Raw genomic sequence first — 24,490 nt, 5'->3', positions numbered from 1 at the left:
ATCCCTTATGCTGGGTACACACTAGACTTGCAAACGATGCAACGGTCGTCTAGATTTCCCTGGAACTCCCGGACAAACGATATAGTGCAATCTTGCAAATGATATAACGTGCATCGTCCGGGACTTCCAAAATCGTTAGATTGTTAACGATATATATTGCTTTCCAAACACCTGATAACCATCTTAAGGATTTCTGACCAAATTTAAATGGGGGCTGTACTATCTACAGGGTATATAAAGCAGGCGCCATTTTAGCTCTGTGCAGTTCTGCTCTATGACTAGCGAGGCTTGGTGTATACCTGCTAAATGCTGTACATTGCTTTATTGTTTTGCCTGGTTTAACAAAGTTGTTCTATATTATCTCTTGTGATGTATACTTTTCACTATGGAGTTATGGCATCATATGCTGTGGCTGTGGTGTTAGCTGATAGGGAGGGCCCAGAACAGGCTGAGACCATGCTGGAGAAAGGAGTGGCCGCTGCTGATGGAGATTCAGGAGAACAATCCAGATGACTACCACAACTTCCTGTACATGGATGACGCCACCTTCCAGGAGATGCTGTGTCTGGTGACTCCCTACATCCGGAGGCAGAATACCACGTTGCGGAGGGTCATCCCTGCTGAGGAGGGGCTGACTGCTACCCTGAGGTACCTGCCTACAGGAAGATCCCTGGCTGGCCTGAAGTTTGGCTCCCTCATCTCCTCAAGCTTTAGATGCCTCAACATGCCAGAGACATCTAAAGCCATCATTACTGTCCTGAGGTAGCAGTACTAGAAGGTAAGAAAAAACACCACTTATTTCTTGTGCGAGAAACTGTGCCCCGTGTAAAAGAAGATGGCTGCATATTTTTTTTTTCATTTTTAAAAAAGGTATAAAATGCAAAGTAACATATAAGTAAAATTTTACAAATTTGCACATTTAATGGTAACCTGTATGTGCATAACGATTAATATAAACTAACTTATAAACTACTACCAAAACATTATCAACATGTTTTAGCATACCCAATAGCTTTGGTGGCTCTGATATACAGTATGTTGCTGCAATCTGCCCTTACGACACGGGTTTATTGACCTAGACAAAACGAGCGGCGTATATCACAGCGCACCAAAGTTATTGGGAATGACAAAGCTCGTTGATAATTGGGGTACATATTTATAGATCACATAAACTAAAGATTATACAAAACGGAGGGTCCTCCTCTGCATTAATGCAGTACAGATGCCACTTGAAGATGTGGATAGGTGGGTGGGGGGGCGGAGGGATTGATGGGGTGGGAACTCTCATTCTAGCAATTGGGCTCACAAACGAATGTGTGCGGTGTTAATTGGCCAAGTTTGCCCCGTATTATGAGATCATAGGTGAGGCGTTCAAATTGGAGCTGTTGATCCGGAGCCATTTGGCGCATGGAACTCGCCAAATGAGAGGCTAACAGATCAAACTTATCCGGGGGGCTTTGGAGCACTTTTTGGGCATTTTCAATAAATTGCTCTAGAGTGCTTCCATGTGGCCTTAACTGTGGTGCAATTCGCCGTTGTTTTTTGGTGGGTGGTGTCATGGCTCGCGAGGAACTTTTCCCCTCAATTTCACCGATGCCGGATATTCCCTGGGTCACGCCAATCTCCAGGTCAGAGGTTAAAGTCTGTAAAAAATAAATAAATAAATAAATACAGTTATGCATAAACGTCATGTATTTACATTTTTTTATGTTTTATTTCTAGTTCCCTACAACCGTGGAGGAACGGAAAAGCATTGCTGAGGAATTTGAACGACGGTGGAACTTTCCTAACTGCGAGGGAGCTATAGATGGCAAGCATGTGCGCACAACCCCACCTGCCAAAACCGTATCGTATTACTTTAATTACAAAGGATGCTGCAGCATTGTTCTGATGGCCGTGGTCAATGCGAACTACGAATTTCTATTTGCGGACGTTGGAAAGAATGGTCGTGCTTCAGATGGTGGGTCCTTCAAACAAATGGCTTTCTCCGATAAGCTCATCTCCAAAACCCTCAATTTACCGTCGGTTTAGGGAACGAAGCATGGGCTTAATTTTGTGTTCGTGTCGCACTAGACGAGCGCATTATGAAGCTATATGCGCAAAAGGAACTGACCAAGGAGAAGCGCATCAACAACTACAGGCTTTCCAGGGCACGCTATATTGTGGAGAACGCGTTTGGCATCCTCAGCAATCGTTTCCGCATCTTCCACACAGCCATCAACCCGCGTGTGGACAAGATCGACTGGATCAGCTTGGCGTGCGGTGTCCTGCCTAATTTTCTTAGGCAGAAGACCATCCAACAAAGTAGAACAAGCACAGCAATGCCGGATGACCCAGACCAGCCAGAGGACCTTGATCGGTGGTCTTCTGTAGCACCATCAGGGGTTTTACAAACAGGCACAGCACTCGCAAAACAGGTCAGGCCGGAACACCCGATATCTATTTTAGTGGAGTTGGGGGCGGTCCCATGGCAGGACAACTGCATAGAATAAACTATAGAGGAGAAATTTGAACTTTATGATGGACTATAGAACATTTGGCCTGGTGTCTTTGCACTGTGTCTCCACCTACCAAATCAACGCTGGACGTTTCACCAAACTCTTCCGCCTCTTCTCCAAGGTGAGAATCCAAAGAACTCCGAGATGGGCGCTGAGGATCCTGGTCCAAGGTGGCCATAGCCATATCTGCAAAAGTTTGTTTTTACAAAAAATAAAGACTATGTATACAGGATCCCATTGCCAAACACATTGAAAAATAAAGTGATAGATCAAAAACAATAAATGTATGACTACTAATCACTGGCTGGGGGGGGCAGATTTCTAGACATTTAGGGGCCCATTTATCATTGCATATTTTGCGGCTTAATCCCTGAAAACACTCGGGGGGTTAACAGCAAATATTACGTTACCCCTAGATGTATGAAGGAGAGACCTCCTGCCATCCCTCCATTCCCGCTGGCAGCAGCAGTATAGCCCATAGGTGTCTATGGGGGATGAGATGCTGCCAGATTTACCGCATTCCGGTTATTGGCCCCCGCAGTTAACGCCATCTGAGGATGGCGTTAGTCACAGTAGCCTATGCATCGCACAATTGGCTGGAACATGCTTATCAGCCCTGGGAGCACTCCGGGTACATCGCAGGGACTGGCTCCTATCGGAAGCCCCACTCCCTGCATGTGCCGGATGGTACATTCAGGTGACATGATGGCATTTTGCAATGCGATCATGGGTGGTAACGTCATGCCCAGTTCACATTGCAAATACCATCATTAATAAATGGGCCCAATCAACGGGAGCCTTTAAACATACCTGTACATACACACACATAGTGCGCGCACACTTCACGATTTGTCGTTCCCATGCGTCGGAATCGGCCAAAAAATATGTCTAGTGTGTACGGGGCTTAACTTTAAAGGTGGGAGGGTAGGGGAGCTTGGCGACACGATAGTAATGTGTCATGGCGAACACACTGCCATGAATCGCGATTCAGGGCGCCATGCTCTCACCTCTCCCACCCGGATATCACGCAGCACTCCTCCGATCCCGTGGAGTGGCTGCTTCAGGCAAGCTGGACTGCCTCAGGTCACATTCCCTTCCCCTGAAAACCCCCCCTGCACTCAGCACCCATTCATCACTGAGCCACACTACATCCCCATCTGCACGGCCAGATCGGGACAGAGCCCCCCCATCAGGGCAGCCTAAAGCTGGGAAGTGCAGAGTTGATATTACAGTGGGTGAGTGACTGGTGAAACGAAGGTGGGCCAAATAAATCCTTTCGGTTAACCAGCAGAACAGGGTTGTTGTGTTGCACAGTTAGAAAAGATTAGTCACCTATGCGCACAGGATAACAGATATCAACAAAGGGAATATTGCTTGAATGTTAATATAAATCAGTGTCCCATAGAGAAGGTGTTCAGTCTTGTGGTATAAACAATAAATGTTCCTGTACAAAAATAGAGGGTATCCGACAAGTATTCACAACGGCTTGTTCACAATGATCTTCAAACTCCCATAACACATCCGTTCATATGAAAAGAGAGAGAAGAAGGTGTGGGTGTAAGCAGAATACACCTAAATCGCTCAGATAACACTTCCTGGGAACAGGAGTCAGTGGAAGTAAACAACCTGCGGTGCCTCTGGATAGTCCCCACTTCCTGAATCCAAGCCTTCTAATAAAACACCTTCTGGATAATGCACTACGATGGTTCTTCTCTCTCTCTTTTCATATGAACGGATGTGTTATGGGAGTTTGAAGATCATTGTGAACAAGCCGTTGTGAATACTTGTCGGATACCCTCCATTTTTGTACAGGAACATTTATTGTTTATACCACAAGACTGAACACCTTCTCTTTGGGACACTGATTTATATTAACATTCAAGCAATATTCCCTTTGTTGATATTTGTTATCCTGTGTGCAAAGGTGACTAATCTTTTCTAACTGTATATATATTTTTTGGGGGTACATTTATAGGGATTACCCCTTGACACCCATTGCTGCATTTTCATGACGCGCGGGTTCTCATATTTCTTTTTTCCTTTGTTGTGCTGTATCAAACCTTCTAGAGAGGATAAATTGCCCATAGCAATCAATCAGCTTCATACTGTCATTTATCTATTATTATATATCAGATTCTAGTACATGCTATAAAATGACAATCTGATTGGTTAGTTTGGGTAACTTCTCCACGTGTCCTCCCTAGAAGGTTTGATACATATCCCCCTTAGAATAATAAGTTTACAACTATAATAACAAAAATAGTACATTAGGACAAACCTCAGTTACTTGCTGGGTAGCTGGAATCTTTCCACAGCTGAACTGTAATACTGTATAGCAGGGCAAGCAATCTGTGCCTGTGCAAGGGTGTGCTGGGACTTGTAGTCCTACACAGGGATGCCAAGAGAAATCTTGGGCACTGGTACAGCAACTTCCTGCCCCCCCCTCCCCCTGGAAGGGGTGTGGCCCTAGCTTGTTGGGGGACATGGCTGCACCTCTTTTGGGGGCATGGCTAGCAAGTGAAGAACCCCCACTCTCTTAGGAGCATGACATATTTCCCAGGAGCTAGGATAAAAGTATTCATTATTAGGATAGTGGGACAGTCCTTAGTGTGCTCTGCTTCATGCCATTCCTTCAACAGGTTTAAATTCATTTTAGAGTAGAAAATTCTCTTCGAGCACCCCAGATATTTCCCAGTGCTTTTTAAGACACAAAAAAATGTTTAAGAGCTGCTTTTTGCACACAAATAATGATTTTAAGAGTGTCCCCAATGTTTTTTTTTGGACACAAAAACATTTTTTTAACAGCAGCCCAGATACTGCACCAGTTGATGTTTATACACAATTTATTTTTTTCCTTAACAGCATTCAGATGCCCAATTGTTTCTTAGAGCTGTATTCAATATGAGCCGAGCCGCAATACTTTTTCGCGGCCCGGACTTTCCGCCTGTTTGGCAGGCGGAAAAGTATCGAGCGCGTGCCTGCTTTACCCCGTATTCAATATGAAAGTACGCAAAAACTGCACCCGGCGAAACGGAAACAGGCGCAAAGTGCTGTCAGGTTTGGGGAAATCAGTCTGACACCCCCCAAAAGATGCTCTGACATGGGGATTCACTATGATACCCCCCGATTTAGCTTGCTGAAGGTATTTGGAGTTTTTAAACGGGCTCAATAGCTGCTAAATAGCGTTTTTCTATATATGGTGCAGAATAGTATTCTGGAGGTGTTTTTTCCGAAAATAACTATTCCCAGCAAATTTGGGGTACTTGAAAATGGGGGTCAGCATATTTAAAAGTTGCTAAAGTGAAGTTGAAAAAATCGTGAAAAATCCACCTTCCGCAAGCACCTGCCATAAAAAAAAAAACACCTGGGGCATACTCGGGGACCCCCCCAGAGCCAAGTTCGCTAGTTTTTAACTTTGTACCCACATTTTTTTTAAACCCCCTTTTTCAAAGTCATTTTTTGGGGGGGGTCCTTAAGTGTTTATTTTTTTATTTTTTGACACAGTTCACCTTTGGGGGACTGTCTGAAGGCTGCAGGGAGGTTCCCGCAACGTTGCACCCCAGAACCCCAATTCTGCACTTTTTTCCACCTGCTATTCATAGGCGAAACTTTAAATTGAATACAGGGTAAGACCAAAACAGGCGAAAATGACGTCACCCACGAAAAAGTTTCGCCAAAAACGGCTTTTCGCTCCAAATTGAATACGGGCCCAAGACACAAAACATTTATTAAGCGCTAATTAGATACTGCCCACTTGTTTTTTGGACACAAATATTTTTTCTTAACAGCACCCAGATACTGCGCCACTTGCTGGTCACACATATGGCTCAGTAACACACAACACGTGGCGGCTGAAACGCAGCGAGTGGACGCAGGACGTCTGTTCACTCTCTTCACCAACACCCACACGCCCTCTCTTTTACACTGGTGGAGGGATATGGTCTGCCCTCCAATCGGACGCCTTCCGGGAACTATGACGAGGTCACTGACACGCGGCCAATAAGTTGTGCTGATGTTCTATATGAAATTTCAGTGCAGCGTGACGTTTGGGTGTTTCAAAGTGCCGGGCAGTAGGGGGAATTATGGGTGGGGAGAACAGTGATTGATATATATATATATATATATATATATACATACATACACACACACACTGTAAATATATCAGTGTTGGGTGTATGGTAATCAGCATGCACACACTATGGGGATGTGTGTGTAGATAGATAGATAGATATAAACAGACGTGTGTGTGTGTGTGTGTATATAATAAATATATATATATATATATATATATATACACACATACATATATATATATATTTACTTAGAATGTATCAGCACGCAGTGACTTTGTTACTCACTCTTCCTTGTATTGCTCCAACGAGCCTTCAGTCCTTCACTGAACTGAACCACAGGAAAGAACAGGCCGACCTGTATGGGCATAGAACCGCACTTCCGCCCTCACTCTACGTCACTTCCAGGTACAGATACTAGAAGGGGACCCGATAATGAGCAATGTCAGGTCACGTGTGTCTGTCTCTTGAATGCGCCCATCCCATACTGTTGTCTAACCCCGCCCAGTAGTGACGTTCCAGTGCCCCGGTGCATTACTGGGAAGGGACCATGTTGTATGCAGTGTGATCACATTGGGAGAGGCTCAGGATCCATCACAGTGAGTCGGGCGGGGATTTCTCTGTGTACTCTGGTTTTCTCTTCTCTATATATAATCTTACTGTGTAACCTCATACATTGCATTCTCATGTGTCCTATTACAGCATACATGTAACATACACGTGTTGCATGGATTTTCCCCTGTCATACAGTTCTTGTAGATCAATGTAGCTAAATATTGCAGGAGAGAGCTCGTTGTGCTGTATATTCATTCATATTCTCAATTAATGTGGCAGCACGGTTGATTAGTGGTTAGCTTGTCTCACAGCGCTGGTGATATGTGTTCAGTTCCCTGTCAGGACCCTATCTGTGTAATGTTTGTATGTATCCCCTGTGTTTGAGTGAGTTTCATCTGGGTACTCAATTTTTTTCCCACTCAAGACATGCTGGCAGGCTACCTGACTGCTAACAATAACATTAGTGTGTCCATGTGATAGGGACTGAAGTGAATGACTATTCTCTGTAAAGTGCTGCGGAATATGTATGCGGTATATGAATCAGAATAACTGTTAGTAGTAAATATGTTAATAATATGTATTCACTGGAATTTCTCTTCCACAAGTCTAGAAACTCTGTGGATCTATTCTTGTTATGGATTGCTGCTCTGATATATACACCGATCTAAAAGAGAGCACAGTCCTGTTCTCATAATTCTCTCTGTGCCTGATTCATTACGTAACGCAACTGTGAATGCAATAGCAATTACGCATGCAGTCTCACTACGATAGCATAGCGATCGCGATGTATTAGCATACTGACGAAAACTTTACCTTGCACAGCCGTAATGTTTAGCAAGACTGCAAAACCATCGAGTACCATCATTGATTGGTTGGAATGAAAATCTGGTAAGGTACAGGAGTAAATGATGATTAGCAATTTGCTCCTAAATGCCAGAAAACAGATGAAAATGGTCGTTCAGACAAGTTTGTTAAATGTTGTTTGAACAAATAGTTTGGATCAAAGTTTTTTGTCCATTTTCCGGTGTTTGGGAGCAAATTGCTGATTGTATACCTTACCAGATTTTCATTCCAACCAATCAACTTGTTGGCTGGTTGGACAGATAATCTTTAGATGTGTGGCCAGCTTTAGTCCTCCCAGACTTTCCTGTGTTCTGTGAACCAGACCCAGTCCTGTGTCTCTCCCACACTTCCGCCTGACAAAGTTCATGATACAACTTACTCACGCTCATAGAAGAACCCAGAATTCTCTGGAATGATGATGTCTCGTCGGCTCATTATTTCATGTGCCTGTGGTTACCATGGTAGTTTGATGATACTTTGCCAACTGTGAATCGTTAATTAATTTGCATCCAAAACTTAACAACAACTTAATGCCTACCCTCCAACATGACCCATTCCATTAGATACAAAACACTCTGCACAAAAAACTCTGCTCTTGGACTTCCCACCTAAGGTATGATTGCAGTCACCTCTGTTGAACTAGGTAATTGATGACAGGTGTTTCAGCACAGGTGTCTGCAATCATCAATTAAGAGGGAAGTCCAGGAGCGGAGCATTTTGTACCTAATGGAACGGGTCATGTTGGATGGTCTGTTAATGGGCACGATTCTATTCTATGCGATGTGAATAGCGCCGGGAGATAGCACCCGGAGCTATTCAATTGTGCGCTGTGTTTAGTCGGAGAATGCCCGTTCTCGCGACTAAACACCCTGTTTAATGGCGCGGTAATGGGCATTCCCCGACCTAACTTCCCGCCGCGATGCTGTTTTCCCGGCGCTAAGGGCAGAAAACAGCCTCACGCCGGGATTTTTGTCGGATTTCTGCTCTCATCCTCGGGGGGGGGGATGCGAGAATAAATCCTAGTCGGACTTGGCAGCGCGGTGTATTGAATAGCTCCGGGAGCTCACTCCCGGCGCTATTTTACATCGCATAGAATAGAATCGTGCCCTTCTTCATTTTTTTTTTTTTTTTTTTTGTACCAGTAGCAGCATTAGACAAAAGAAAAATAATATATTTTTATAGGGGACTGCAGCGTTAGTGTTTTTAATGTAAAATATTGAACCTTATGGGGTACAAGGTTACGTAGGGTTTGGCATGGTGCGACTCCACAGGATGGTGCAATGTTCTATGTACCATGATACCCTGAAATGCATGAAGGAGCACACGGCTTAATTAAATGGACCCAACGTGTCTAGAAAAGAACATTTGCACTTCTCCACTAAAGTGAAACAGGAAGGCCCAAAAATGGGACCACAGTTTGTGGAGTGACTTTCAACACATTAAGACATGTATAACGTTTGTACTATCTGCCCCTTAATCTAATTTTAGTCATCTCAACCAAAAAATATTATTATTTTTTTTTTAGCACTGTTGCACAAAACTGTCATCTGGTCCACTTTCTCTGCAATTAGCAAGGAACACCCTCACGCCGGTCAGGTTTTTCTAGCAGCAGGTGGATATGTAGGCGCATCTGTGCGGCAGCGCCACCTATTATTATTTTACCTGCACTTGGTAAATGAGGCCAAGAGCTATACTGCCCATGTATTGCAGCTGAAGTGGATATGTAATGTAGCTTTTGCTTTCCGTGTATAGTTCCTATATAATTTTATCTATCGCCCATGGCTGTAACTAATTTTGGGCAATGACCGACCACATCCTCTTTACTGTTGCTAGAGGTTGGGTAAGATTTGGGGGATGCGGCAATATTTAGACCTTAAACCCGTCTTCTTTGTGATATAAAGTTCTGTGACTGTCAGTTTGGAAACAAAAGAACATTTAAATCCTTTTTTTTTTTTTTTGTGTGTGTTTATAATACATTTGTGTATATGTTCATGCATCAGACACTAGGGGCTCAATCCTATTGTACACGATGTATTCGCGGGTGCAAATAATCACGCTTGACGGCAGCCTGGATTTGCCTAAAGTGCTCGCAGCCCCACAGGGCTCGGAGCGTGTCCCGCGAAGGGTGCGAGGTGCTGACGGCAACTCACACCCTTCTCGTGGAATAGGATTAACCCCTAAGGGGGAACTAAATTGTTTTTTGGATGCCCGTTAGTAATGGGCGCCCAACGGAGGTATTCAATTGTTGGTCCGATCGGGCATGAATGCCCCAGTTGTTGCGCCCAAATGCATTGGGTTTATTTGTGTAAAGCAGCTAGACTCGTCTAAAGTACTGTGTAGGGTGCCCAAACGGCCAGCTTTTTCTAGATTTTCTGCTCGCCACCTCAGGGCGGTACGAGCAGAAATGTGGACACTCGCGTCCCCCGATCGGAGCAACAGCTCTTTTGGGCGCCCATTGTTGAAAAACCAATTGAATTCCCTGCTAAGTGCTGTGCAATTGCCAGTGTCTGTTTGTATCGTATAAGTCTTTGCCAAAGACAGTGTGCTCTGTGTTGTGTAAATTTTATAAATGGTAACAACACTGATACAGATTGTTTGCCGGGGAATTAGTGTTCAGGGTCCTGGCAGGTGCAGCCTATAAATAACATCACCTTGTCTGCTTGTTGCATCCATTAAACTTTTATACCAAAGGGAACCTGTGTCGTTCTTAACATCTTCCTCTAATGCAGCAAGACCATGGAGGTTTCAGCGAGTGGTGGAAAGAGCAAGATTACCGATATTGGATAACGGGATGAAGAGGAAATATTTTCAGGGCATCTCTTGCTGTGTAGAAGAACCAAATGCCGTTTCCCCTCTACAAAGCCTCTTGATCATCTTTGCACCACCTCAGAGCTTGTGAAGATTAGGTCATGTTCCAGTAGAAGTTTGCATTGTGTTTTAGGATTATTTTATTTTTTTTGGGGGGGGGGGGGATCAGGGTTAAGTGTGGATTGGGGATATGACCGTCTAGTTCTGCACTTATGTCTGTACTAAATCTCTGAGCCATTTGGACCTTGGTATGAGCTTTATTGTAGACCTGTGGTTGGTAGAGGTCTAATACTAATTATCCGGTTTGATTCAGAGTTATCCATCCCCAGATTGAATTATATTTCAGTACCTGCAACTAGAACATGCACTTTGACATCTTAGGGGGAGATTCAATTCTTCTGCGGGAATTTAGCTCCTGTGCTAAGTGCCCTGAGCAATTCAAGTTACTAGCCACGGCCTGAAAGCTGCATCGCAACCACGCACTTAGCCGCAAGCTGACTCACCCTGGGAATTATCGCGGAAAAAAAGTGGCCATCACAGGAAGTAGTTGGATAGCTCCCGGGATCTAAATTGCCGTATAGGATTTAAAATCTCTCTTACTGTATATCCCTGATGGGTATCTTAGTTTTCCTTTCCCATCTGGCAGAGACCGTTGCTCAGTAATTTTTATATTATTTTGTTGCAGCCAGAAAACTTGCTTCATCCAAAATATATAGGATGGATTGGTGGAAATGATCCAGGGTGGTAACTCATGGCCCAATACTAGAGCCCTAAAATCTAAAAGCTCGGTCTTCTCATTTGTCAAGATAAATCCATAAATGTATATGACAGAAGGCAGCTGGTTCCCACCGTATTACACGTATCGTTGTCCTTGTTGGTGCGGATTCCAAGTCTTATTTGTTACCTATTGTAGTCCTTCCCCAAAGTTTCGAGTTTTTAGGACGACTTGATGGAGGACGTTCTAGGGTTATCAATTTCTGGCAGTCCCTGTAACTTTCTACCAAGTACAACGTTTCCGGAATTTTGGAAAGTACCAAAAAAAAAAAATAATAAAAAAAAATGTCAATTTAATAAATCTCTCAGCCCAAATCTCCGTACTATCCAAATCCCTCAGGCTATACTCTGCACGGCTAGATGTTGTCTCCGTAGTAAAAATGCCTCCTCTCTCCCCACGCACTCGTGCGCCATTTATCTTAATCTGTGCAACACTGACATATGGTGATGGAAATAATTTATTCTGTATTCCATAACAGAGCCCGCAAATTACCTTAATCTAGGGTCCCTGCTCTACTGTATTTCTATAGCAGACAGCAATCTTACTCCTCCTTCCCCCCACACTACTGAGTCTATACATTATCATCACTTTGCTTATCTCTCAATAACCAAAATCCAAATGATTGTATAAAGACTAGACCTAATAATGTATAAACGTCTAGCAGTGGCCTCCGGGGGCTCCTTTGCTTGGGGTTATCTTTGTAGAAGCCCTCCATCCCTCCACTTTCTTCCTCATTTATTATTTCCTTCCCTGTGTTACCTTTATAGATATTACTGTACAGATGTATGCATTGCGTTGCTGTAAATGAACTGCGAACGCGCATGCTGTGAGGATTCACAGGAACAGACCATTATGGGGGTGTTTACAGGGAATTCCGGGCAAAACGCAGCCGTCCCAGGGTCGTTTCCTGGGCGTGCATTAGCCAGCGTCTGCGATCATAATGCAGGCAGGGCGCCGGACCTAGGGCAAGGGCGCTTCTGTGCACGCCTGACAAGGGGGCGTGGCCAATGAAAAGGGGGCGTGTCTGCGTCCCCCTTTTCGTTACTCTTGGGCGTTCTCGACACTTACGGACATGCGGGGCAGACCCCCAAGCGCTGTGGTCACTGTGAATGGATGCCAGGTGCATGTGCCCGGCATCTATTCACCGGCTGTGACCGCTGTTCTGCCGTTTTTGCCTACCCGCGGGACACTGCGGCCCATGCGTGTAGGACAGAACTCGCAGGCTGTTTCAGCGGGGCATCGCGCTGGAGGGCAGGGTGCTTTCTGCCCTTCAGAAATAGGGCAGGGCGCTTTCTGCCCTTCAGAAATAGGGCAGGGCGGGGCGACCCGCTGAAACAGCCTAGCAGGAACGCTAGATCAAGCACAGAACAAACCTCCAGCGTCTCTCGATCACTACAGCTATTAGACTTACACGAGCTGTCGAAGTCTTGAAGATCTGTGCACAATGCTGCGTTTGTGTACGTAGCTGCGGGCAACTACGAGGGCTCCAGTGAGCATCTCTGTACAAAACCTGCCGCCTGTTGCATTAGCATATATTTGCTACTGCGATCCGTGAGAGTATGCAGTGGCGTATGCCATTACCGTTGTCACTATTATGTACTGTACCTAACAAAAAAGAAAACTTTTTTTTTTTTTACAATTTTGGGGTTTAGTAGTCCTTTAAAATTGAATATAGCTCTCTACTGCTCCAAGTTGTCCACGATTTCCAACCGCACAGTGCTCGTTCCTGGTCCAGCTCTCTCTATACCCCTGTGCAGGCTGGAGGAAGAGCACAGCAAGCACACAAACTGCTCCTGATACTATGTAGCAAAATACCATAAACCCTCATCACAGGTCCACTCTAAATTATAATTATTATTATTATGTGTTCTGCAGCGCCTTACAAAGTACATAAACAAATAGATTGATTTACAGTGACTTACAATACAATACAATACATTACAGGACATGGATAATATATATTGCTACATTCGTGACCATAACACCCAGATAAGCAACAATGCAAAGCAACCAAGTGTTAGGTGCCCTGGTAGAGAGTAAGAAGTAGATGAAGGTAGAGTAAGGAGAAGCACAAGAGGGTAGGGGGCCCTGCTCATAGGAGCTTACATTCTAAAGGGGAGGGACAGACAAACAGGTGTGACACAGGTGGGGTAGGCAGGGAGGAAGGAGCATGTAGCAGCAAGTTAAGATGAGAGCTGGAAGGCTTTGATGAAGTAGTGGGTCTTGAGAGCCCGTTTGAAGGATTGAAGAGAGGTGGAGAGTCTGATGGGGAGTGGGAGAGAGTTCCAAAGGTGGGGAGCAGCGCGGGCAAAATCTTGGAGGCAGGAGTGGGAGGAAGTAATCAATTGGCATGAAAGGCGGTGTGCATTTGTTGAACGAAGAGGGTGGACAGGGGAGTGAAGGGAGATGAGGTTAGAAATGTAAATGGGAGAGGAATGGGTGAGGGCTTTGTAAGTGAGTGTGAGAACCTTAAATTGGGTTCTAAAAGGGAATGGGAGCCAGTGGAGAGCTTATATCAGAGGGGAGGCAGATGAGCCAAGCAGCAGCATTGAGGATGGACTGGAGAGGGGAGAGAAGGGATTTGGGGAGGCCAGATAGGAGGAGGTTACAGTAGTCCAATCTGGAGATGACCACTGAGTGTATGAGGGTTTTAGTGGCATCCTGGGTGAGAAAGGGTCTAATCTTGGAAATATTTTTAAGATGAAAACGACAGGACTGTGAGATATTCTGGATATGTGGTCTGAAGGAGATGGAGAAGTCCAGGATAACTCCAAGACAGCGCACTTTGGGGTTAGAGGAGATAGTTGTGCCATTAATTGATAAAGAAATGGGGGGAAGTGTGGTTATGTAGGGGGGAGGGAAGATGATTAGCTCAGTCTTAGACATATTAAGTGTAAGAAATCGCTGGGACATCCAGGAAGAGATGGCAGAGAGGCAGTTGGAGACGAGAGAGGGGGAGAGGTCAGGGGAGGAAAGGTAGATCTGAGTATCATCAGCATAGAGATGATATTGTAGGTCAAAAGAGCTGATGAGTTCACCTAGTGAGGACGTATAGAGGGAGAATAGTAGAGGTCCAAGAACAGAACCTTTTGGAACACCTACTGCAAGAGGCTTTGGGGGAGAAGAGGAGTCATGAGAGGAGACAAGATATGCCCTCTCTAGCTCCGGCGCCCTGCCGGAGCTACTGGGAACACTAGAGAAGGAGCGGTCAGAGAAGTAGGAGAATAGCCAGGAGAGGGCAGTGTCACGTACACCAAGGTAGTGAAGGATTTGCAGAAGGAGAGGGTGGTCCACAGTGTCGAAAGCAGCAGAGAGCTCAAGGAGAATGAGTAGAGAGTAGTGGCCTTTGGATTTGGCAGCAAGGAGGTCATTGCTGACTTTTGTGAGGGCAGTTTCAGTGGAGTGGAGAGAACGGAAGCCAGATTGAAAAGGGTCAAGGAGAGAGTGAGCAGAAAGAAAGGTTGTAAGGCAGTTATAAACAACACGCTCAAGGAGCTTGGAGGCAAAAGGGAGGAGAGAGATAGGACGGTAGTTGGAGAGAGTGTTAGAATCAAGGGTAGGTTTTTATTTAGTATGGGGGCGACGGCATGTTCGAATGCAGACGGGAGTGCCTGATAGGGAGAGATTAAGGAGGTGGGCAAGATGGGAGCAGGCAGAAGGAGAGAGGTAGCGGGGCGACGTGAAGGGATAGGGTCAAGGGGGGAGATGGAAGGGGGAGGACTGGATGAGGGACATGGCTTCCTCTCCAGATACAGGGGAGAAGAAAGTTAGAGTAGGTAAAATGGATGGGGTGGGGTGATCTGGGAAGAGAGGAGGTGGATAGCAGGGGGACTGGTGGGATGTGATGTCCTGATGTATGGAGTAAATTTTACATGTAAAGTAGGTAGCAAAGTCAAGGGCAGAGCGAGGAGGGGGTGGGCGGAGGAGGGAATTGAAGGTGGTGAAGAGACGTTGGGGATTTGAGGACTGATGCCACTAATTCCCGACATATAAATACAAATAATAGTCTAAGCGACCTAGGCCATGGGGCTGCAGCCCAGTCCACGCTCAGGTGCACCACTCCAACAAATTTACAAATAGAAATGTAAGCGGTCCAAAAAGGCGCTGTCCCCAGTCAGAAACGTCCTGTCTTATTCTGCCGGAGAAAAATATGACACATGATTATGCTTCAGTATGTAACGACTACCATCACTTTTTGACAATGGCTAATCTGATAACTCATACAAGCACCTATTGATAAAGCCCTTATATATTAGGGCGAAACGCGCCAGTGGACCCCCCTTTTACAGCACTTTGATCTGAGTTAAAGACACTGGAGTGTCGTGCCGAATACCGGTTGGACGCTAAGCGGCTAAACTGAGCTGGAACACACGGGAGCCAAACATGACTGCTGGAGCTGGGTAACCCGAATCGGGCTACTTCCCAGAGCAACCCCGTTGCTCAGGTACACCTAGTGCAGTCAAAGCTTGTGACACCAATTAAGCTTTACAAACATTACCTCACGTTTTTTCCTATTTGGGACTGTTAAATCTTACGTGATCCTGACAGAGCATTCTGCACAGAATATTCTATTTATACACATGCAAGTGGAATTCTACTTAACCATCAGTGAACATTAGATAAAAAAAATTTTGTTCCGTCAATAGGTGCTTGTATGGGACTATTCTAGTCAATGTGTTGAATGTTGAAATTATACAGATCGTTTTATCCAATTCATGATCTAAGAATTCTAGTTATTCCTAATAATATATATTGAAGTGTATTGTTATATATTAGTATTTTATTCTTATATGTGGTTAAATTATTATTGGGAAACCTGACTGCTATATAATTTTTCTGCCATTTCACAACTTGGTTCTAATATATAAGTGCAGTCCCATTCCTAGTATATAGTTTGTCTCTCTCTCTCTCTCTCTCTCTCTCTCTCTCTGTCTCTCTGTCTCTCTGTCTCTTTCTCTCTCTCTCTGTCTCTCTCTCTGTCTCTCTCTCTCTCTCTCTCTCATTATAGTTTTTTTTTTTCTTTTAGATTTGGTTATACAATAAAATAACTATAAAGATTCTTAAAAGTTAGATTACTACCGAAGTCATTTGTTTTTGTGCCTACGTGATCTGATAACTCGCCTAACTGTGGTGAGATGTGTTCCCATAAAGCAGAGATGGGGAACCTCAGGCCCAGGGGCTGTATAAGGCCCGTGGAATCATTTGGTCTGGCCCTCAGAGTTTTTTCCCACTAGCCTCATTTGGCTATCAGGGTGCCTAGAATGGCGCACAGCAGCCAGAGTCTATGCAGCAGTGCCGCCTGGAGAGTCTTTAGGACGCTTCACAGGGTTACACTGCTGCCCTTACAGCATTGCTGTAATCACTGGCGATTGTGGTATACGCCCCGTGTGACATCACATGAAGGGGGCGTGGCCTGCACCGGGCCCGCAGATGTTATATACAGTATATCAAAATGACCCTCGGCAGAGAAAGGTTCCCCACCCCTGCCATAAAGGTATCCTTTTAAGTACTCCCACACACTTGTTTAAACGGTCATAAACCAATGCTTGTTCCCTTCTGGGAATAGACTCAGCTGGGACCAGGTATTGACGTTCCCCAAAAGGTTTCTTTATGCCACCGAATGTTTGTGGTGTTCACTTCATGTAGGCAGGAAAAGCCGTAAGTTGAGCAGGATACTTTCCATAAAGTAAATTATTTCCAAGTAGATAAAAAGGTAAAAAAAGTTCACTTAAAAACAGAAGATAGTCCCTTAATCGGGGCCCTCAGTATCATATGGACATCCCTGGAATAAACAAGCACCTCACCCGGAATGAAATGGGGTATATTGGTACATCAGATGGAACAAGATGTATAGGTAGTTCCACAGCAGCTGACAGTCTTCCTTTACCACCAACGCGTTTCTGACTATTCTGGTCCTTCCTCATATCAATGCTCAGGTCTGGACCATGAAAGTGCTACCCTGACATTTTCCTGCCGCTCTGTTTCAAAGATTTGTTGTATTACCTGTCCCCTCCACTAGATGGCTGCAGTTCCTTCCACATCTTTATTGCAGATCTGATACAGGTCAGACACCTGAGTTTCTGTGACATCACTGGACCCGCCACCCGTGTGTCTGATTCTGCCAACCCACAGACCGCATTTCTGCAGATCAAGGCAGCCAAGCTGTCAGTGACTTGGCTAGGGAAGCTCCTCCCTCCTAACATGTCTGCCTGCTGACACAGAGCAGGGGGGAAATATTAATTTCATTATAATGACTGTTATTATCTCAGGTATATTATACAGATCAAGATCAGTCAGTATGACATCGGACATATATAGATTAGTGGCTTTAATTGCTCTTTATGTCAACCTCCCCCCCTTCCCTACACACACTCGCACACACTCGAAATGCATGAATATTGGATGAAAATGCAGGTTATAAACACTGAAGTGTAATGCAGTGTGTATCTCAGCATGCCTGATGTATAACTGGGTGGGTACAGACAACAGGATGCAGATGACAGTACAGATCTCTTATGCAGTGAATGTAGATCCGTGCTGACACAGGAGCTGTGCCCTATGTGGGAGGATTGCTGTTGATGTAAAGGATAAGTCAGTTATACATGCTTGGTCACATGCCAGCCTCCTGCATAGAGGACAGAGCCTGGCTCAGTAACTCGCTGCGGGCACCCATTACTATGTTCTGTTTCCTGGGCAGGTCGGATCGCAGTGAGGACTCTGTATGATACAGCGGAGGCTGCTTACTACAATCGGCAGGATGACAGAAGAGGCTAAGAGGCTGGCAGGCTGCGCGGCTGTGGACAATCATGTCAAGGTATGGGAAGTACCAAAATGGTTTCGTCCCTCCTCCGATCCGTATCTGTGGAAGCATTAGCTTCTTTGCGTTACCAGCTGTACCAGAGCTGATGCTGAATATTACCGGTGTTATAGTCAGGAGTAATCTGTGAGCCCTATTCACTTCCATTTACAGGGACTCTAAGGGGCCTATCCATTAGCAGATACAATTAACCATTGTACGATTATATCATTCAATCGTTCATTATATCTGCTAATGGATAGGCCCTGAACGATGACGGATGCGCACTCCCGCGCCCGATAGCTCGCATCTATCATCTCTCCAACATGTTGGTTAATTATCGGCTATAGCTGTACGATATTAGCAATATCGCGCAGTTTATATGCGGCGAACGACAAAAGATATTAGCAGCAGCTACAGAGCGCTGCCGAGAAAATAATCCACTCCCTGAGTGATGTCATGCGATATCGTTCATCGTTTGCCAAAATCTATCATGTACATGATATCGTTCAGCACAGCCACCGGAATTTTTCAAGGGATATCTTTTGCCTTTCATCGCTCAGAAATACATCTGCTAATGGATAGGCCCCTAACCCTGTTCTTCTTTTCCCCTGTTGTATTTGCTGACTCTATGTAGTAAGGGATGACTATATAAAAATGCTTTAAAGTTCCATTGTCTGCTCTCTCTTCCCCATAATCACTTTATTTCCTCCACAGAGATGTCAATGGTCAATCCAATAGAGGTGTGATAATCCCTCACAATACATCAATTGTTTTGCCCCAATGTTTTAACCTTCCAGTCCGGTTATAAATTTGTTGATAAAATACAATAAACATCACTTCAATTTTTTTTTGTTAGCTAGTTTGAATACAGATGTTTTTTGTTCAGCCCGTGGTGGGTTACTAAAACATAAGTGTGCTCCCCTCCCCCCCCCCCCCCCCCACCACTACCACCACCACCACCACTCATGGCCCTAGATCCTCATGTGCACAGAACCCTACTGAGGTTAGGTGTGTGTATGTGGGTAAGTCGCTGTACGGCTGGGTTTTACATCTTACAAGGTCAAATCCACTCTGATCAGATTTACACCAGTTCAGATTGGACTTCACACTGACCATTGGTTGTCTCATTTGGCTTATGGGGCACATACATCAGCAATCAATGGGGGCAATTCTGCGTTTTGCATACGATTGTGTAAATCCGCAATATTTTGGGGTTCACTGATGAATCGGGTTGTTCAGCATGTTTGGTTTCACCGGCCAATCGGAGCTGTAGTTTGCTAGTTTATGGTAATAATAAGCCGATTTGCAGACCGTTTACTAGTGTTACATGGGCCACATTACATAATAAAACTTGTTCATCAATCAGTAACTTCAGAAATGTATTTATAGTTTTGCATAAAATTACTGAGAACCTTTTTATCCATCGTATTCCTGTACATTAGGATCTGCTCCCTCTTTCCAAACTCTTTTGGATCCCAGGCTTTCAGACTACATGTGTACTTCTATATAGACGAGGCCAGCCTCTATTGTGTTCTGGCTGCATGCAGAGTGTACCTAGGGAGTGACTGAGATTATATAACATTCCTACATTATACCTGCCTCTGTTACCTGGCTGAGGGCGAGTTCTTGTCTTTGTACTCTTATATTTTGTAGGAGGGGGAAAATGTTTCCCCAGGGGGAGGAGAATTTTATCTTATGCACATCAGACTTTTAACGGACATTGTATGTAACCCCTCTGCGACATTTTTCAACGTATAGGTGCTTGATTCAGAGATGTACGCTAATGCCGCTGCTGCTTTGTCTGTGTACGCAGATTCTATGAAAAAATAAGCAAATGTCACAGACGCAGGGAGATATGAGACGCCCACTGGCAGCTTTGCACAGCCAAGCATCTGCGTATTAAGACCGCTTCGGTCGCAGATCATATGATTGTCGCAGTCCTGGGACTCCGGAGCCATTTTTCTTGCATAGGGAATCGCAGGTTGACTCCCCCGAAACGGTTGCCACACGCCTGCGGTCTCTAACGCCACTCACCGTTACCTTCCCCCCCCAAAGCTCCCTGACTGTCAGCCACACTGCGAGTAAAGAGTCGCTGTGTACGACTACGGTAATGTACCTTTACCCATGAGGAATGCGACTTGGATGCATGCACGGTTTAATCATTGCTCAAATTTGTAAACCTCGCCATTGCGTTCAACTCTGAATCCGGCCTATAGAGGTTTTCATTGTTCAGTTAATTTATACAACGAGGAACCCAGAAACATTCCCAATATATGGAAACATATCCCGGTCTGATGGAGTTTAGCTGTGACTATTAGTACCTGACTGATTTATTTTCTTGCCCCCTATAGGTGCTAAAAACATTTAAATTGTCCTCTGTATGGTTACAGATAGACAGCATAGCGTATGCTTAGCGCTAGTACTCTATGGGGTCTATTTACTAAGCTGTGTTAGGTGATAAGATACCAGCCAATTAGCTCCAAACTGCCATGTCACAGGCTGTGTTTGAAAAATGGCAGTTAGGAGCTGATTGGCTGGTACATTATCTCCGTTCACTTTATCTCCTAACACAGCTTAGTAAATAGACCCCTATGTAGGTAAAAGTGATTGGACACTGACAGCAGCAAGTAGATCATCAAGATGTTATTGAAGTCAGTCCTTTGTAATTCCAGCATGTGCAGTGATTACCGCAGACACCCTTCTTGGCAAACCCCCCCCCATATCCTACAAGTTTTGCCTGTCCCTCTCCTACGTCATTTGTAGCAGAAATGTGACATTGGCTTCTGTGCGCTAATAATTGTATCCGCTCCTAATGCCGTCCCATGGGCAGCGTCCTGTGTCTGTCTGTGCTGCCAGCGTGACGGTAACGTTTAGTGATCCCCGCGTGTGTCTCTCTCTCTGCAGAATAATCAGGTGCTCGGCATTGGAAGCGGATCTACCATTGTCCACGCTGTGAATCGATTAGGTACAGTATTAAAGTATTCTCACAGTGTCTCTTCTTCATATCAAAGACTCACTACAGCTATGTTTTTGTGTTTTTAATTTTTTTCCTTTTCCCTTTCTATATGTACAATGGAGTTACTGTATAGTAATATGCTGAATACACAGCTGATGTTATTATTTTATGTCATGTAATAAAATAACTTATTGTGTAACCAGTGAGTTTCTGATGCTCCAGTTCAGCGTTTATGATAATGAGGACTCATGCTTCTCGTGCTGTCATTTTGTTATGGATATCAGGATTTCTCGGTCTACAGCCTTGTGTGATTTATACAGATGCGTTCCTGTACATCTAGCCTGAATACTCCATGTGGTGCAAGGTGTCTGTCGCGAGTGAGACGCCAAGCCCTGCAAAACTTTGCTAGCTTTGGGCGGCTTTTTCACCCGAAAATACGTCTTAGTCACAATGCGATGCGACTGGGACACTTCAGCACTGTGCTGATTAATTTGATATGCGACACTTGTACATCCCCTCACTCTCTCTCATGATAATAACATAAATGAGACTAATACCCCTTTTACACCAATCTAAAAATCCCTGGGTGATGCGCATCAACCCGGGTTTTTTGTCTGTGTAAATGGATACAACCGGGTCCAGGGACCCAGAGATCCAACTCTGGTACTTTGCATGGTTGGCCATGGGTCGTTCCCGTGGCACCCTGCAGTGTAAACGTCCGATTGGCTGGCTTCAGTGGCGCTTGGAGATGACATCATCTCCAAGCGTCCACTGCAACTCCGGAAAAGCCGGGTCACTGCAGACCCGGCTCTGGTGTGAGCGGCGCCGACTTGAGAATATCCTGGGTCGGCGCCGCAGTATGAAAGTGGTTAGTTCCAACCCCCGGGTCAGACCTGGAACTTTGGAATAAAAGAGGTATAACTGAGCAAAATTTCAGGTCAACACATTAAGTGGGCAACCCGAAGTCTACACTGGACTTTCTAGGGCTGTTTTGTATTCATTATAACGTGCATATTTAGTGTCTACTAGTGCAGGTGCTTTCCTCCCTCTACCCCCATTTACAGGGGTGTTTTCAAAGATCTGACCCCTAAAATTCACTCAACAGACATTTCATGAATGAGCCTTAGGGGTCGATACAATTGGCTGGAAATTACTTGTGGCCATAAATAAGTGCTGCTACATGCTGCACTTACGGTACTTCCAGACTTGAAGATTTTTGCTCACAGCCCCTTAGGGCTGCGAGCAAAAATGTGTGAGTCAGTACCCTGAGGGGCGCAAGTTGTGGTGCCAGCAACCAATAGATCCTCCGTGAATTTCCCGCAAGTTGTATTAAATTAAGGAATCTTCAACCACCTGTTACAATAAAAAAAAACCTCTCTCCTATCCTATTTCCTAATATGTCAGAAAGGGGAGAGGTGCCTCTAACTACAGGATGCCGTAGCAGAATTAGAAGGGTCCTACTAGGGTGTAACCATCACATTTATTCAAACTTAGGAGCATATGCTCCATTTAATGTGCTTTACTGCACTTCTGAGGGAAATGAGATGCCCTCATTCTGGGCTAGCACCCTACCTTATTGGTTTAAAAGCATGTAGTATGGTAATGTATATGCACACTGTATTAGGCACAATTCTAGGTAAGTCCTAAAAGTTATATACTGTAGTGCAATTTTGGTTCATTTTTGGGGCGTGGGTCCCCCTGGATTGCATTGGCTGGTTTGTCTCAGGGCACTGCATTATAACACATTTTCCATTATAACACATTTTAACCCTTCACTGTGTGTTTAATATATATGTACTTCACCTTTTTTTATTTTCATTCCTTATATGCAGCTGTAGCTGCTCTTAACTATCTCTTTACACTGCACTTTTCTTACTATGCTAGTGCCCTGGGGCAGCTTGGCTGGGGCATTTTTTGGGGGGTCCTGCACTCTGGATTTGAACCTTGGTATGTTAGGGACCTACCCGAAAGAGGTTACCTGGATATTGGTGGGTAGGCCCATAAGCTTGGCCATGATTATGCTAAAAACCTCTATTGATTGCAAAATGTTATTGCATTTATATATATATTATTAATAATTTGGAGCTGTGCACCTGAGATTTGTCTGTTTCTTTCCCTGAAATTCACTCAACAGACATTTCATGAATGAGCCTTAGGGGTCGATACAATTGGCTGGAAATTACTTGTGGCCATAAATAAGTGCTGCTACATGCTGCACTTACGGTACTTCCAGACTTGAAGATTTTTGCTCACAGCCCCTTAGGGCTGCGAGCAAAAATGTGCGAGTCAGTACCCTGAGGGGCGCAAGTTGTGGTGCCAGCAACCAATAGATCCTCCGTGAATTTCCCGCAAGTTGTATTAAATTAAGGAATCTTCAACCACCTGTTACAATAAAAAAAAACCTCTCTCCTATCCTATTTCCTAATATGTCAGAAAGGGGAGAGGTGCCTCTAACTACAGGATGCCGTAGCAGAATTAGAAGGGTGCTACTAGGGTATAACCATCACATTTATTCAAACTTAGGAACTGACCAAGTGCACCATAGTGCCCCCGTTCTGTTCTGTCTCTGTAGTTCTGCGATCTCACACAAGTGTGCCACTGTTCTGTTCTGTCGCTGTAGTTCTGCGATCTCACACAAGTGCGCCATAGTGCCCCCGTTCTGTTCTCTCTGTAGCTCTGCGATCTCACACAAGTGCGCCATAGTGCCCCCGTTCTGTTCTCTCTGTAGTTCTGCGATATCACACAAGTGCGCCATAGTGCCCCCGGTCTGTTCTGTCTCTGTAGTTCTGCGATCTCACACAAGTGCGCCATAGTGCCCCCGTTCTGTTCTGTCTCTGTAGTTCTGCGATCTCACACAAGTGCGCCATAGTGCCCCCGTTTTGTTCTGTCGCTGTAATTCTGCAATCTCACACAAGCGTTACGTCCCTCTCACAATGCGCCTTCTGCATTTTCAGGTTTTGCCTTTTATGTTCTTTATTTGTTTTTTACATTTGCGTTTGGAGCCGGGGCTCCTCCAGGAGGCAGGAGGGTGTGGGGGGCTCTCAGGGGCCCCTTTTCACAGGGCAGCAGGATCTGCGCTTACTGGTGAAAGCTGCAGTTATAGACCCAGTATTATAGGCTACAACAAAACCTGCTGCAGCCTGTGTCAGTACAGATAGATAGATTTAGCTACTTACCCCATTGCAG

General features: G+C 44.9%; 2 protein-coding genes across 3 annotated transcripts in view; one reads left to right on the top strand and one right to left on the bottom strand.

Annotated features, from left to right (window-relative positions):
- Positions 1-896: 896 nt before the first annotated feature.
- LOC148480511 (uncharacterized) lies at positions 897-8,471 on the bottom strand. Of its 2 annotated transcripts, none has more exons than XM_088454261.1 (3): positions 8,346-8,471; positions 2,572-2,684; positions 897-1,643 (listed from the first exon to the last, which is right to left on the bottom strand). In XM_088454261.1, the coding sequence occupies exons 1-3, from the start codon at positions 8,353-8,355 to the stop codon at positions 1,290-1,292; spliced, it is 477 nt and encodes a 158-aa protein (XP_088310387.1). In that variant the 5' UTR covers positions 8,356-8,471; the 3' UTR covers positions 897-1,289. The 2 variants fall into 2 exon arrangements, with proteins under 2 accessions (XP_088310387.1, XP_088310386.1); XM_088454260.1 differs by lacking the exon at positions 8,346-8,471 and adding an exon at positions 6,857-6,986.
- The window catches only part of RPIA (ribose 5-phosphate isomerase A), a 39,549-nt gene continuing 22,080 nt past the window's right edge, over positions 7,022-24,490 (top strand). The window contains exons 1-3 of the mRNA XM_088454258.1: positions 7,022-7,167; positions 18,247-18,363; positions 21,253-21,313. Coding sequence (XP_088310384.1) covers positions 18,271-18,363; positions 21,253-21,313 — 154 coding nt within the window. The 5' untranslated portion in view covers positions 7,022-7,167; positions 18,247-18,270. The remainder of the gene's footprint in view (positions 7,168-18,246; positions 18,364-21,252; positions 21,314-24,490) is intronic.

The sequence above is a fragment of the Taudactylus pleione genome, unplaced genomic scaffold (genome assembly GCF_031769625.1).
Source record: "Taudactylus pleione unplaced genomic scaffold, aTauple2 ptg000611l, whole genome shotgun sequence".
In the NCBI taxonomy this organism is placed as follows: domain Eukaryota; kingdom Metazoa; phylum Chordata; class Amphibia; order Anura; family Myobatrachidae; genus Taudactylus; species Taudactylus pleione.
This window is presented reverse-complemented; position numbering and strand designations above follow the sequence as displayed.

Bases quoted from the DNA above. Each gene is read 5' to 3' on its own strand.
- LOC148480511 (XM_088454260.1), bottom strand. From the start codon at position 6,938: ATGCCCATACAGGTCGGCCTGTTCTTTCCTGTGGTTCAGTTCAGTGAA. The intron at 2,685-6,856 runs GTGAGTAACAAA...AAACTTTTGCAG, and splicing joins TTGGAGCAATACAAGGAAGA to ATATGGCTATGGCCACCTTG. The intron at 1,644-2,571 runs GTAGGTGGAGAC...TATTTTTTACAG, and splicing joins AAACGTCCAGCGTTGATTTG to ACTTTAACCTCTGACCTGGA.